The sequence below is a fragment of the Streptopelia decaocto genome (assembly GCF_964273445.1).
Source record: "Streptopelia decaocto genome assembly, chromosome: 9".
Taxonomy (NCBI): domain Eukaryota; kingdom Metazoa; phylum Chordata; class Aves; order Columbiformes; family Columbidae; genus Streptopelia; species Streptopelia decaocto.
The window spans coordinates 18,969,213-18,983,398 of NC_138664.1; the positions used below are offsets into that span (position 1 = coordinate 18,969,213).

The following is a 14,186-nucleotide window of genomic DNA, read 5'->3' on the forward strand; positions in this document are numbered from 1 at the left end:
ACTGAGCTCTGTATCCATCGCTCAGCTTTTCCTCAGACCAGACTAGGCTAAAAAGCTGGGGTAGTTTTCATCTTTTCTCCAGGCAACCGAAGGTCTCTAATTAATTATTTACTACTCAGGTGAAAGGAAACAACTGGTCCTGGTGTGGAGCTGAGTAAAAGTGTATTTTTGGTAGAAGAAAATTTGATGCTACAAATCACGTGAAAAATACTGTGTGAACTAAGAACAGCTTTTGTTCAAGTGGCGATGAGCAGAAATGCCCATAAGCTGCTATTTATTCCAGGAAACAGTTCTTCATTCCTGGAAACAGTTTTATAAACCAAGAACATCTCCTGTGGTTATGATAACCCAAAGGCTGCAATGCTCTGTCAACCATAGTACAGGTAAAAAGTTAAGATGATAATAACAGTGGGAAATGGAGAAAAAGAAAAGGGGAAAAAGGCAATGTGGGATTTGAATGAAAAAAAAGTATGGTTTAAAGCCCTAGTGACCTTATAATGAACTTTTTACTGCATATCAGGCAAATACTATTAGAAGATGAATTAATGCCACCTGTTCTTTGTGTACTTCTGCTTACAGTTCAAAACCACAAGAAAGTGGTCAGTGTTGGTAACTATTATTATCTCTAAGTATAATTGTTAGCAGCTGAACATGTAAATCTGTGTTTTGTAATTGTGAAGTTATATTGAGAAGTAAATAGAAAAATTATTTTCCGAAATAACTGTAATAAGTTACTCTGTAAACTTGTAGGCTGGGAACTATACATCCCTTTTTAAGGGGGTGAAAAAAACCAGTTTATTCTAGTAATGATCTTCACATTAAAGATAAATTAGCTATAATCCTATAGTCCGAGGATAATGTTCCTGTTTAAGAAGAAAAGATAAGTCTGTTAGCTTTGTAGTAGTTGGATACTTCAGCAGATGAGAGGCCTTCAAAGCACAATGAATGTCACTGAGTGTTGAATTTCAAAGATCAATTTATAGTATGTTGTAAAGAGACAGTATGTAGTTTTTGTGAGTAGAAACCCTCGCACAGGTATATGTAGATATTGGTAAATATAGTATGAACTCAATCTCTGAGCAGTTTCTTACTAGGAATAGTTGTTACTAATAGTAACAGTCAAAAACTTGTTGGTATGGATCTTTGCTGAAGAGCCTCCTGCTTTGTTTCCTTTCATTTTATTAGATGGAGCTACCAGGTTATATTTATCTTTAATATTAAGTATTAGTTTTCTTCGTCTTTGGTTCCAGATGGTACAACCAAAGTCCTTATTTATTCAAAGAATCAGTGGGAAAAAGTAGTAAGGGCTGGTGTATACTCAACCAGCCTGGTGATGGAGTGTGTATGTGCTCACTTCTGTTACTTTTGCTGCCCACCTTCCCTCCTGAAATCCGTGGCTGTTCCTAACCAGCAGTTGCTCACCCATTTCTTGGGTGAACAGCTGATCTCTTTTACTGTTCTTTCCTTTCATTCCCTCCTACCACATGTAATATTATGAATCACCTTGTCGCTTTCTACTTATACAGTATCAAATTTGCATGTAGGTGTAAACAGGAAGACAAGCAGAGATTTTCCATTCTCTCTAAGAAGGCAGGACTGGACTGGGAGTGGGGAGTAATAAGCTCCTGCTGCCTGTTTTATTTAACCACCAGAGGACTCTGCCTTTGGCTCTGAAATAGATATTTCCACTGTTAGCACAAAACAAGAGTCAGAATACCACCTCCCACCTGGCCTTGGGAGCGTACGACATCTTTATCTGCTACAAGAATTATGCATTTATCTTTTAATCTCTGCAATACAAAATACTCATAGATTCACTTGTTTTATTTCCTCCTTTTATCTGGCCGTATTACGATCTCTCATTAATTGTGCCTTCTCAACTGTGAAGCTGTTGTTGGAAGCAGCATCCTGGAGACACAGGTAAGAGTACAGTCTGCTGAACTAAGTTTCTTGTGGCACCCTTGATTTTTGTGAAGAAGTTCCAAGAATAACTTTCATTACAAACACCTGAAAAAAAAAAAAAAAAGGAATCTGAGGGCTTGAAACTTGTGTCTGTTTTCAATCACACCAAATTTGCATAAAGTGCTTTAATAGTTCCTCAGGAAGGTGACCTGAGCATCACAACAGACCTTCCTTGCTGTTAAGCTGGATTAATTCAGCATCCAAACCTGAACTGGTATCACGATTTCTACAAAGCTGTTAGGAAAACACCCTTTAAACAATATTTTTAACCTATGATTTTTAGTCTTATTTAAAATATGCTTGAAAAACTAGGTACTATTTAAGGTATAACAGTTTCATGTAATGGACTTTAATGATACTGGAACTTTTTCCCCATGATTAATGTCCGAAAAGGAGGGTTTGTCCAGAAACAAGCTGTTAGGAGAATCTAGATCTAGAAGATCTGTACCTGCAAGAAAATGTAAATGATGGCATTTGGCTTAAGTTATTTTAGGGGAGTGTATAGTGAGTGATCTGTAGAGGATTTTTTTGAGGGAAGTTTTAAGTAAAATGTGTATAAATCTGTAATCATTGATTGTAAATTAAAGCAATACAGAAGGAGTAAAAAAAGACCTATTTTTGTAGTACAGTTTTAATTGATTAAAGGCTGGGCATCTCTAAGTGGTTTAGACCTGTAGAAAATTTGGCTGTAAATGTGAAAAAGCAAGCTGGTTTGAGTCTAAAACAATCTTTTCCTCAGAAAGAAGCAGCAAAATTGTTTCTGGATGTGCGTGTCCTCAGGTCAACTGTTGTTTTGACCCAACAGGATGTTCTGCCTTTTTCCGTTGCTCAGAAACAGCCACCTCTTTCTCCAGATGTGCATTCGCAGCTACTTTTTGATTTTTTTTCCTTATGATTCTGTTCCTTGATTAGTACAAACTCATAATTACAGGCGAATCTAAGATGCTTTTGTTAGTGGCACCCGGACTCCAGAAGCTTTGCAGAAACTGATCTGTGTTCTTCTCTATGTTGTTGGGGAGCATTTCCCTAGAAAGCAGAATCATTGCTCAGAAAAGCAAAATGAAATTCCTGTTGCTGTGGCATGGTCAGTGAGAGACAACAATATTAATACGTGCAGCTGGTTATGCTTATGGATAGCAAAGTGTTTTGTGGGATAAGCCCTGCTTCACCTGACAAATGTACATGATGTAGTCTCGTTGGCTTTGCCTAGGAATGCTGGTTTGAGTATGGATAAATTATCTTCAGTTCTGCAAGTATGGGGAGACACAGCTGGGGGTAAATGTTGTCCTTTTTTAAATCTGAACTCCTTCATTAGAAATTAATTACTATAAAAAGTGTGTGCAAGAATTTAAAAAGATGATGCTTGCCTGAGTGCCTTTCATTGTGGAATCTGCCCTCAGCACCTTTTCCTTGGCCCAAGCCAGTGTACATTTGTTGATCTTTAAGGTTTGCTTTGAGACTCAGTTGTTTACTAAGACTTGTTGGAGGCATAGCCACAGTCAATGTTTGAAGACATTTGGATTTAGAATTTTGCTTAAGCCCTGAAACCTACTCTAGTTTAAGAGTAACTGTGGAGTTATTATGTTTGTATTTTAGCAAAAGCGTTTTAGGGGCCAAAATTTAACCCTTAACTCTATGAGAAGCTGAAAAAAAAAAGTATGATTTTATTTTGTATGGGAGCTGTATATAATCACAGTAAATGCAATTAACAGCCATTCAGGAACACAGCAGACAGCCGGCTGCAGTTAGTAGCAAGCTGAAAAACTGCCAGGCTTTAAGAGGACTTCTCTGAAATACTGAAAAAGGAGTAGAAGCAGTGCCATTTTTGTGAATAAATGAACAAAGCTTTGAAATAGAGACTGTAAAGGTATTAATGTTTCACTGGTTGTTATTGTGGGGTGGGTTTTTGTCGGTTTTAGACTCAGTGGTAGAAGTCCCGAATAATAATAGGAGTATCACTTTAACATCATGGTTATACCAGAAAGCATTGTTTTACACTGAGGTATTTGTTACCAGTTACATGATTTAAAAAAAAAAGTGCCAATCACACAGTTTTGTTACTTGAATCAACAAACTGCTTAAACTAAGTGGCATAAACAGCAAGGAGCATACAGAATTAGTACACTCCTCCATTGATTTTAAATAAATACAAGTTTTATGGTGAAACGAACACTCTTGCCTTACAAGTACAGAAATGAGGGAGTACACAGCTATGGGCAGTTTCATGTTGCCATAGTAGCATCATGAATTAAACCTGAACCATCCGGTCCCAAGCATGAAAGGGTGCCATACACTCCACCCACGCTGAGGCTGGTCTGCGGGATGCGGTTCCATTGGTTACTGACCTTGGTAACAACATCACTTTGTTTTGGCCTCTCTAGTAGTTCTGTTTGGGATCTTGTGACAGCGCAAGTTTGTGGTGACAGTGTCTTCAACTCAAAGTATCAGTCGCTAATTCCTGAAAGATACTGATCATGATGGTAGAGCGACGGACGTGAACTATACGTGAGCTTTATTTGCCTCTTAATTTCCTCCATAGCTTTCTGAGCCTGTCATGGCCCAGAAATTGTAACCTGTAGCTGGAAAATGCAGCCCATCCCGCTACAAAAATCCAGGCTGAGTCTAGTGCAGCCTTGTGAAGTTGCATGCAGGTAGATACAGGCATAAAAGGAAAGGACCATGCTAATAGCAGCATGTAAACTGCAGCATGTAAAAATCATTTGAAGGTGAACATCATTCCTTACTGAACTCTGTGTAAGTTGCCGGCCTCATTTGTTAGGATTTATTACTTGAGACTTGAAGAGTAGCTAGAAGTGTTATACCAGAACTACAATGGCAAATTGTGTGGGGACTATTTCAGTGTGATGTTCATAAGTCCATAGTTAACGTAACAGGATTGTTTGTAGCTGACAATTGCAGGAAATTCATCTGAGTTTTCTATTACAGTCCAACAATACACAGTCCAAAAGCAACTCTTCCCCACCAGTCCCCCTGCTAAATGCCTCTTACTGCACAGCCTGGCTGCCCGGCAGCCACTTCTGGTACTGGGGGAGTGATTGCATCCTTGATTGCATCAAAATAATTTTCTAACCGCCAGTTACCTTAAGGAAAATTATATGAAAAAGAAAACAAAAAAATCCTTTCTCAACACAGTATGTATAGAAGAGATGTACATTTGAGGTTTTCTATTTATTCTCTGAAAGAAGGAGTTTTACAGATTCAACAGCCATTTTCCTTCCATGAGAGCAGCCTGTTATCTGGCCACTCAACACCCAAGGTGCAACCCAAGCAAGGTAATTAGTGGTCGTCTAACGGGGTTCCTTCGTATAACGTAGCATGTAAAACATTTTCGATAACCAGAAAAAAAACAAGGGGATTTCTTGCAACAGAGTTTAATCCTATTTTTTCTTTATGATATTCCTGGAAACCCAGTTGCAAGCCCGTGGAAAATACCTAGTGGCTTTCTGAAAAGAATCATTAGGACCAAATGGGAATTTGGAGAATTATCCCCAAACGAAGAAGCTAAATCAATCCTGACAAAAATGAATTTTAGCTGTGTAAGATGACACATATTTACCATTGAAATATACCCTGTTCTGTGTTCAGATATTCAAAGCAAGTTTCTGGTGTGAGAACAGACCCCTAAGAATCTCACTGTGAAATTTTCTTTCTTTTCCTTTCATTTCCAGTTGCATTATTTACAATTAGGCATTTGGATACGCTGCAAAATACTCTAAAATAAAATTCACATCTTTCTATAAAGTGAAATGTTTACTCGTCTTACATTTTCCTAATCACTGTGGCTGTCTTTGAACCACTGAATAAAACATTCTAGATCCCGTTCTGTGGCTCTGAAGGCAGGTGGTTGTCACTGGCATAGGGAAATGTCAGTTCCCACAGACCAAAACTATCGCAGGGAAGGTGCTCATGGTGGGTGGCTTGAGCCGTTCCCTGGATCATTTTTGTTTGCTAATATAGAATTAGCCTAAGTAGCTAAACTAGGCTTTCTTACGTCCTGGGAAGTAATTTGTTTAGTCTTGTGTAGAAACTTGTACCGTATGCAATAGGCCTGGCTTGGTGAAGCCAAAGTGCTGGTGTAGTTGTGATGCTGGAGGAGGTGCTTGGCTGTGGCAGTACTGGGTTTCATAGGTATAAGAGACTTGAAGGCATTTCCTAATGTAATTAATCTGCATTTTATTTAAGAAACTAACTTCCTTGAATGTTCTTTTTTGAAACTAAAGTTAATAAAGTTGGAATCGCTTCAACTTCTGTGCACAAATTTGTTGCAAATCTTGGCAAAAGAAAAGATTTGCATCTTAAAGCATTGTAAACTCATTAAAATTCTTCTCATGGATAATTAAAGAAAAGTGAATTAAAAGGAAAGTTTAACAGTAAGCAGCTCACAGGCACTGCGACATTTCAAGCATGTTAAAATCAGAAAGAAATAGCTTTTGTAGCTGTAGTCTCCTCCTCTTGTGTTACGTGTTGGTTTTTTTTTAACAAATAACCAGTTACGGTTGGTTTCCTCAGTTGTCCAAGGAGCTTATTTATGCCTGACCCGCACAGTTCTTTAGCATATTTGTGCCCAGCTTTAGGGGGTTTGTCAGCATGCCTAACAGCGGAGAGACTCTTACGAAAAAATTACAAGAGGAAAGTGCAATGAATATTTCAGAAAGCTGTGAAAACAGGTAAAATAGTTTAAGTATTTATTTTAACAAATTGATTTACCAGATTTTTGCAACTTAAGTTTGTCTTCTACTACTGTGCAGATCCACAAGAGCCTTGTCTGCCTAATTGTGTCTCAACTCTCTAATACAGAATAAGGGGAAACTTTAGAGGCTGGAATGAGAAAATCATAATGAAGATTCTAAGTGGATTTATTCTCCTATGCTAACTTCCAGTTTGGCATTAATAGCACCATTCAGCATGGACTATGTTGTTTGTATCCTGTTTGCATGTATCTATTAATAGTTGTATAGCGTTCATTTTATAGCACAGAGGCTCTTAGCAGAAGTTTGTGTGTAGCAGTTCTGATAAGATGTATGTTCAGCTCTTGTGCCTCAGCCGCTTGCAACTTGGCAAAAACCTGGAATGCCAGTGAAAATACTGGTGAATTAGGACTCTAATGCTTCAGTAAATTAAATGATTAATGGCTTTTCAACCATGTGGTGAGATTATAGGCATTCTCAAATACCAGAAAATAACAAATTTCAGATATTCAAGGAAAAAAAACAGTGCTCCTGTACCATCTTTTTGTGTGTCCCTGATGGGAAAGGGATAACTGAAGACTCTACAAGTTCAGTACTGGTTGTTCTGCAGATGTTACAATGTATACAATTACTTTGAATGGGCTTCCAAAAATACCCGAGCTGCAGCTCTGGAAGCAAGTCTGTCTCCCCTTCTGAATTTGGGGGAATAATCCTTTAGATGATAGTTGGGCTTTCTGGTTGAGCATCTTCTTCCCATCAAAGGCAACAGAACTTGACCACGTAGCCCATATCCTAGAGATGGGAGTGAGTAACTTAATTTTGGAAGAGTTTGTTTTAGGGCTGATATTACCTTTTTACATGCAAGATAACCCTGCCGGCTGCTGTGATCTTTCTGTCCTAGGTAGCACAAAAGGGAAAAAATACTTTCTTTTTCCTGTTGTGCTGTCACTGGAATGTTGTCTTCTCTTAGAAAAAGCTCCCCATCTCTAGCAGGTTTTTTTTGGAAATACCTGTTTTAAGAATAGAACAACACATCTCTCAGGAAATATTTTAACTTCTGATTATTTTAAGTTTGTCAATATTGCTGAGTACTAATTGTCCATTCTCAGAGACTGAGCTATTGTAGCAGGTAAATGCTTACTTTTATGTTAAGTTAAATCTAACTTCACATTTGTTTAGTTAGCAACTTGTATGTTATGTCACTTGGAAGATTTGTTTGACTCTTTCAGGTAAATGGTTGGTTGGGATCATTTTTACCATAATGTTTTTTTCTCTTCTGGGCTTTGTAATCTGGGATAAGCATCATTAGGACCAAACTGTGGACTTAACGTTTTTGGACAAGAACAACATTTAGGAAATATCTGAAAGCTTTTCAATTTGTTATTGTTGCATCTGGAGTCCTAATGCAGTTAATACTAGAATTGTCATTTTTTTGTGTAATCTGTCCAAAGATCATAAAACAGTATTTGGCTTGTGATCAATATAGGTGTATGTACATACGGACTCGTGAAAGTTGGATTTTGCTAAATTAGTACTATTGCCTGTATTTTAGTCCATGCATACTTCAATTTGTGACGTGCTTAAGCAGAAAAGAAGATGTTTTCAGGCTTTCTTTATTAAAAAAAAATTCTAAAAGAAAATGTAAGAACATACAGTGATTTGCAGCCACTGCAAACAGGAAGCTTAAGCTTCCTGTATTTTGTTTGAATACAATAGAAAGATGTTTAGCATATGGCTTCTTTCTGAATTTCTGTTGAAAGAATATCTCGGAGACTGGAACTCCAAATACTTCCAGTGCATCCAAAGTCCTTGGCATAAATACTTTGTTGGTTTTCGAAGAAGTACGGTGCATGTTGTCCTGTTAAAGAGTGTTGTCCACCTGGTGTGCTTTGAAGTTAGGTAGCAAACTTGGTATACTTTTTTGGGGTTTTTTGTATGTTTTTTGTATGTATAGTTGTAAGTACTATTGCAGGTAGAAAGAACTAGGCAAAGAAAGTGAAACTGGCAAAATGGAAAGAAGGAAAACAAGACCTTTTATAAGGCTGAAATTGAATCAGTGTGACCTAAAAATGAGGAAGAGATGCAACAGAGTTTTGTGTGACCTAACTCTGCTCACTCCCTGCAAAGAGCCAGACAGAGGCACCTACTGCAAGATTTCAGCTTCAGATCAGGGGTTTTGCTGTGCAGGGGAGAGTGAAGCCAGAAAATCTGCAGCAGGGTCAGTGAGGGTTGTGGTAACACTCCCAGCTGCTCAAGAGAGCCTTTTTGAAACGGAATAAGAAAAGTCTTCATACATTGTTCGTTCCTTCCCATTCACCCACTTAGTTCCCAACTGGTCTGTTTGTGCAAGTTAAATGGCCTGACTTTTGAGGATATTTAGTCATAACAAAAGAAAAAAAAGTTGGGTTTTTTTTGCGAGTGAAGATGTAGGTTTTACTAGAAGGTGTGTGCCAACTGTGTTATGTGGTGAAATAGGGCTCAGCTGTTAACTCCAGCTTTAGGACTTTGTTCGTATATTAAGTGTTTGTGTTGCTTTTGTGTGGGAAAAAGTTACATGATTAATTTGGGAAAGACAGGTTTCTAGTGCACTATGGCGAGCAAACTGACTGTTGAATCAGCTGACCCTTTTTGCAAGAGCTGGAACGTATCTGGGCTGATTTGTGGCCCCCTTTTATGTCTCATGAGGGCATGAAAACCAATTAAAAGCTAAATCTAACCTGTTCTTCGAGGACAAAGGGAAATTTTAAATAGAACAAATAAGGAATGTATTTTAATATTGCCCTAATTTGAATAGAGGAATACTTAATAAATAAGATGACCAGTCATAGTAGACAGCAATGTCCCTGTGAAAGGACCATGGGGACCTCCTGTGACTCTTTACTTTGCTCCTTTATATATCAAGAATTTTACATGTAATACAAGATTAGGGTTTAAAGAACTAATGTTGTGTGTCATTACTCTGGATTTTTTTCCTTATGCTGTAGAAAATGAGAAAACATCTTCAAAATGTCTCTGGTAATAATTTGCAGCTCCTCAGAGTCTGGAAATGTATTATTTGCTACTTGGCTGTTCCTGTGTATGTTGCAGATTTCTGTTTAGCTGCTGAGCTATGAAAGCTTTGGTGCTATGTTAATTTAAATCAAAGTGACTTTATTGTCTTTTACTAGAACCCAAGGACAGATCCATGATTCTGAATTCTCCTACAACCTCTCCCCAGAGCTCTGTTGTAAAAGATTGGATTCAGCACTTGAAGGATGCTTGGAGAATTGGGAAAGGATTACTCGTGAATGGGATCCAGATGAAGATATTTAGTTTCTGTAGTTTTTTAGGCAAAGTGCCAGGATCATTAAAGTTTTCAGAGGTGCCCGTAGGTAATTTAAGCCATCTCTTTTTGCTGCCAGAAGAGTTCTCAGATTATTACTTAATGATTTCATCTTGAATTCAAATTCCCCAGCAAGCTGTTGAAAACACCTAACACCCAATGAAAAGTAGTTTGGAATGTGCAGATGTAGACCCAATACATACTGTAATATCAAATGCAGCTCTGACGTAGATTAAGGGTGGTGGAATGTATATAGCTGGGTTGTCCTGGAGACCATGTAACAAAAGCTTAAGGGGAAAAAAAAAGGTCCCATTGTTGGAAGACAGAGAAATATTTAGGACGCTTGTCACAAAAAATGAAGTAGCAAAAGATGCACTCTGATTGGAAGAAGGATTTTGTTCATCTGCTGTATTATGGATTACTTAAATAATCGAACAACCAAGCCCTAGGAGTTTAGAGATTAAATTCAATATGTGATCCTCAGGAGAGGCAAGCAGTCAGAGATTAAAAGAAAAATTATGAAGAAGTTTTGCTGTGGAAAAAAATGCATATTTTCCAGTTCAACCTAGTTTTTGTGTGTTAAATAAGATCCGTATTTGATAGTTAGGAAAGCAAATTCATCAAAAGTGTTTGAGAAAATAGTACTTGTCCAAATGGGGATTTTGCACACCTTGCTCCCCAAGATAAACATCTGCATGTTTCAAAATATTTCCTTGGGCAGGGCGAGCAGAGAAAGGAGTTCACTTATGAGGTGAAGACTGTTGTAAGCAATACGTAGTAACATGCTTACTGCTGCTTGAAAGCAGCCTGGTGGGTGAGCTTGTAAATGCTCAGAGGAGCAGGTGAAGGAGCTGCTCTGCTTTGGGTCAGCACAGCGTGGGCAGAACACCAGTCAGCCTTCCCCAGGGCTCTGGCAGCAGAGCCGGTGGAAGCAAAATAGGGAAAAAGCATGGAATGGCAGAGAAACCGAATGCCCTCAGCACTGTACCTGAGCATGCCTTCAGAATTGGCTGTGCTCTTTGTTGCGGGCAATCTGCAGGATAATGGATTTTGAAGGAAAGGACAAAAATCATGCAACAGCTTATAATAAAGCTTTGGGGCTGACCATACCCATAGCTTTGCACCATGAATACATTGCTCTCCTAAAACTAGGCATCACATTAATCTCAATTTATCTGATAATATATGAATGCAGTACCTTCAACAGCGAGCATTTCCCTTACATTAAGTGAGAAGAAAATTCATTCATAAAAATCCTTTCACTGGATGGCGAGCCCACCCATGTGGCAGAACATCCAGGAACAAGCTGTGATTCTGTGTAATGGGAGAAGCCTCTGCCTGCGTCAGACGTGCCAAGAAAGGGAGGAGGAGACAGCGGCATCATCTTGAATGCAGGTGGCACAGGGCTGGGAGCTGAGGTAATGGACTCTGGATGAACCCACAGGCTGGGCTACCGACTGTTTTAATTGCAAAAAAAGTGTTTGTTGAAATCTTTATTGTGAGCAGTTGTGAATATGATTTGCAGACTTTAGGTACTACAACTTGATATAAGTATATAAAGGGGTTTGGGTAAATATCCTGAAGTCTAAAGGAATACAGAAAATGTTCAGATTCTTGCTTTTCAGGTTGGCCTGATGGGTGAGAGCAACTTCACAGCAGCTTCACAACATGCAGTGGTGGCAGCTGCAGGTTTGGGGTTTGCCCCAGATCTCTGGGTGAAGCCATCGACCTGAGCAGCCTGTGCGCTGCTCTCAGGTGAAGGGGAGTGTGCATGCAGTGAATTCAGGCAGTAAACGAGGTCTCATTCAATAGAATGGTACCTTAACATTAAATCCTAAATTCCATCAGGAAATATTGTCACTCAAAAGATGCTCCTGCCAATGGAGCTTTACAGAGAAGTGTGTCTTTAATTCTAGCTAGTCACCGTTGTGTGGCGTGAACTCAGTTTGTTCTAACTGGCTTGCTAAGGTGACCTCTACTATCAAATCCTCTCTGTGTACTTTGCAAAAATTGGATGTAGAAAATCCCCTTTTAAACTTGTAGTTGGATTTGGGAACATGCTGTCCCCACACTAATAACATTAGATAATTTATGCAGAACCTCAACCTCAATAACAAATTTAGCAGCTGAAGTCCAGATTTCCAAAGCGTTTTGGTTTTGCTGGGGTGTCTCACCACCAAACAGTAATTCTGCCGTGTGCTGTCTCCTTGCTGCAGTACGCTCAGTAAGCTCTTGATTGAATGGTTCAGAGTATACACATAGGTTGTTGATGTCTTAATTTTACTTTCAGAGGAAAAAAAACCAAACCAAACAAACCCAAAACACACAAAGACACCACTCACACAGACTGCCTAGTCCATAGAGGCAGGTAACACCGCTTGTGCACGGCGTTACTGACTTTAATGCTTTTGAAGATATCAGAGGCACAGAACTCCTCATACGACATTTGCACATTGATGTGTTATCAGAGCGAGTACAGGAGTTCAGACTTGGTTGATTATTTTTCTATTAAGGGAATGTGATATAAACTGAACCAGTATCCTGTAACAGTCAGATGAGGACAAAGCAAACTAAAGAGATTTTCATCTGGGAAGAGTAATTAATGATGATGATTAGTAGTTTTGAGTAGCCTCACAGGAGGCTCTGCCAATATATTACTAATCAAAACTCTTTTCTTCTGAGAGTTGTTTTGCTGTTTTTGGGAAGAGTAACATTCAGTTATCTTTTGAGTAAGCTTTCGGTTCAGTTTGTAAAATAATAAAAGCTTTAGTATGCAGAAGTTGTTTAAAGGAGAAAGTTGCACTAGATTTCTAAACATCAAATGTAGTTTTTCTTTCACATAGGAAAAATGTCAAGAACTATTAAGTGTTTTGAGATGACAAATGCATGTTTTTAAATTATTTCAGATGTTTTGTTTTTATTCACAGCTATGTCTTCCTGCTCTGTCATTCTGTCCTGGCACTCCCACTTCATTAAGTCACCATTTTCCCATGCATCAAACACAAATTTACCTTTCAAAGTGCAGTATAATCCCTCCCTATATTTAAATTACTCAGTTTCTCATCAACATCCGCCTTCCCCAAGCTGGTGACTATTTTCAGAGCTTAACACTCTGCTTATCAGACAAGCCCTTTCGTGTTTTGTCCAATTATGCCATTAACAAGAGAGGAAATGTCCTCACAGGCAAGTTTCGTGGTGACTCCTCGTTTTCCTTCAGCTGTTTTTGGTACCTGTCCCTCGGCTCTGAGACAGAGACGTGCAGCACGGTGGGAGCGAGTGAGCAGAGGAGCTGCCAAGAATTACACAGTCCACTAAATTCTTAAAAAAGGGATCCAGCTTGGTTAGGGCTTTCTTGAAGTGCGATTTCATTGTGAATAACAATAATAAATTCTAGGAGTGTCCCGCATGTAGGCGTTCTACAAAATGTAGTTGGTAGTATGAGATAGGAAATAATGTCTGACATAGTGCTTGCTCTTGCTCTTTGCTACCTGACACTGCTGTGTAAAAAAAATGCTTTTGAAGTTGTTTGTTATTTATTTGAAATCTGGGAAGGGCATTGTTTGGACTTTCTTTTTCTACATTTTGAATTAATTTATGACACTGTGGAGGTGAAGGACTTCCTGAGCTTCGCTCAGGACTCTTCTGTTGTACCTGTTGGGAGGGAATGAAGGTAATCCAACCTTGTTCTTGGCCTCTGGAGGCTGCTATTAGTAATTCCCACCCCTTGTTCTATTACATGAAGTCAGCTAAATTAAAAAATTCTGCATGCTGCTATTAATGAATAATCTGCAGTGCAATGATTTATGTAGTCTGTTGTTTCTAAATGCTTGGTTATTGTTTAGATTTTTTACTTATATAATTCTTTGCAGTCTGGTTTTGAGTTTGTGTTAACTTTGCTTTAAACTTTGGTTGATTTAAGCTAAGAATGTTAATTTTGTCCATGTGATTATGTTAATCTGTTGCTTTGGTGACGTTTTTGAGAAACGTTATTATTAGGAACTAGATCTCCATGTTTTGCTAGTCTTAAATAATAACAATAACAAAACTCTGTAACTTCAGAGCTTGAACGGGTATCAACAGTAACAATTTACAAAGTACTGTGCTGTGAGTACAGTGGTGATACAATCAAGGTTAAGGTTGACAATTCATTCTTGTGTGGTTCATGGCCTCTCTGTCAAGATTCAAAGTTAGTG

At 38.6% G+C, this 14,186-nt stretch overlaps 1 protein-coding gene across 1 annotated transcript in view; it reads left to right on the forward strand.

The window, feature by feature from the left end:
- Window positions 1-6,542: 6,542 nt before the first annotated feature.
- The window catches only part of ACSBG1 (acyl-CoA synthetase bubblegum family member 1), a 93,918-nt gene continuing 86,274 nt past the window's right edge, over window positions 6,543-14,186 (forward strand). Inside the window, exon 1 of the mRNA XM_082061099.1 lies at window positions 6,543-6,650. Within this exon, the coding sequence (XP_081917225.1) occupies window positions 6,571-6,650 (80 nt within the window). The 5' untranslated portion in view covers window positions 6,543-6,570. The remainder of the gene's footprint in view (window positions 6,651-14,186) is intronic.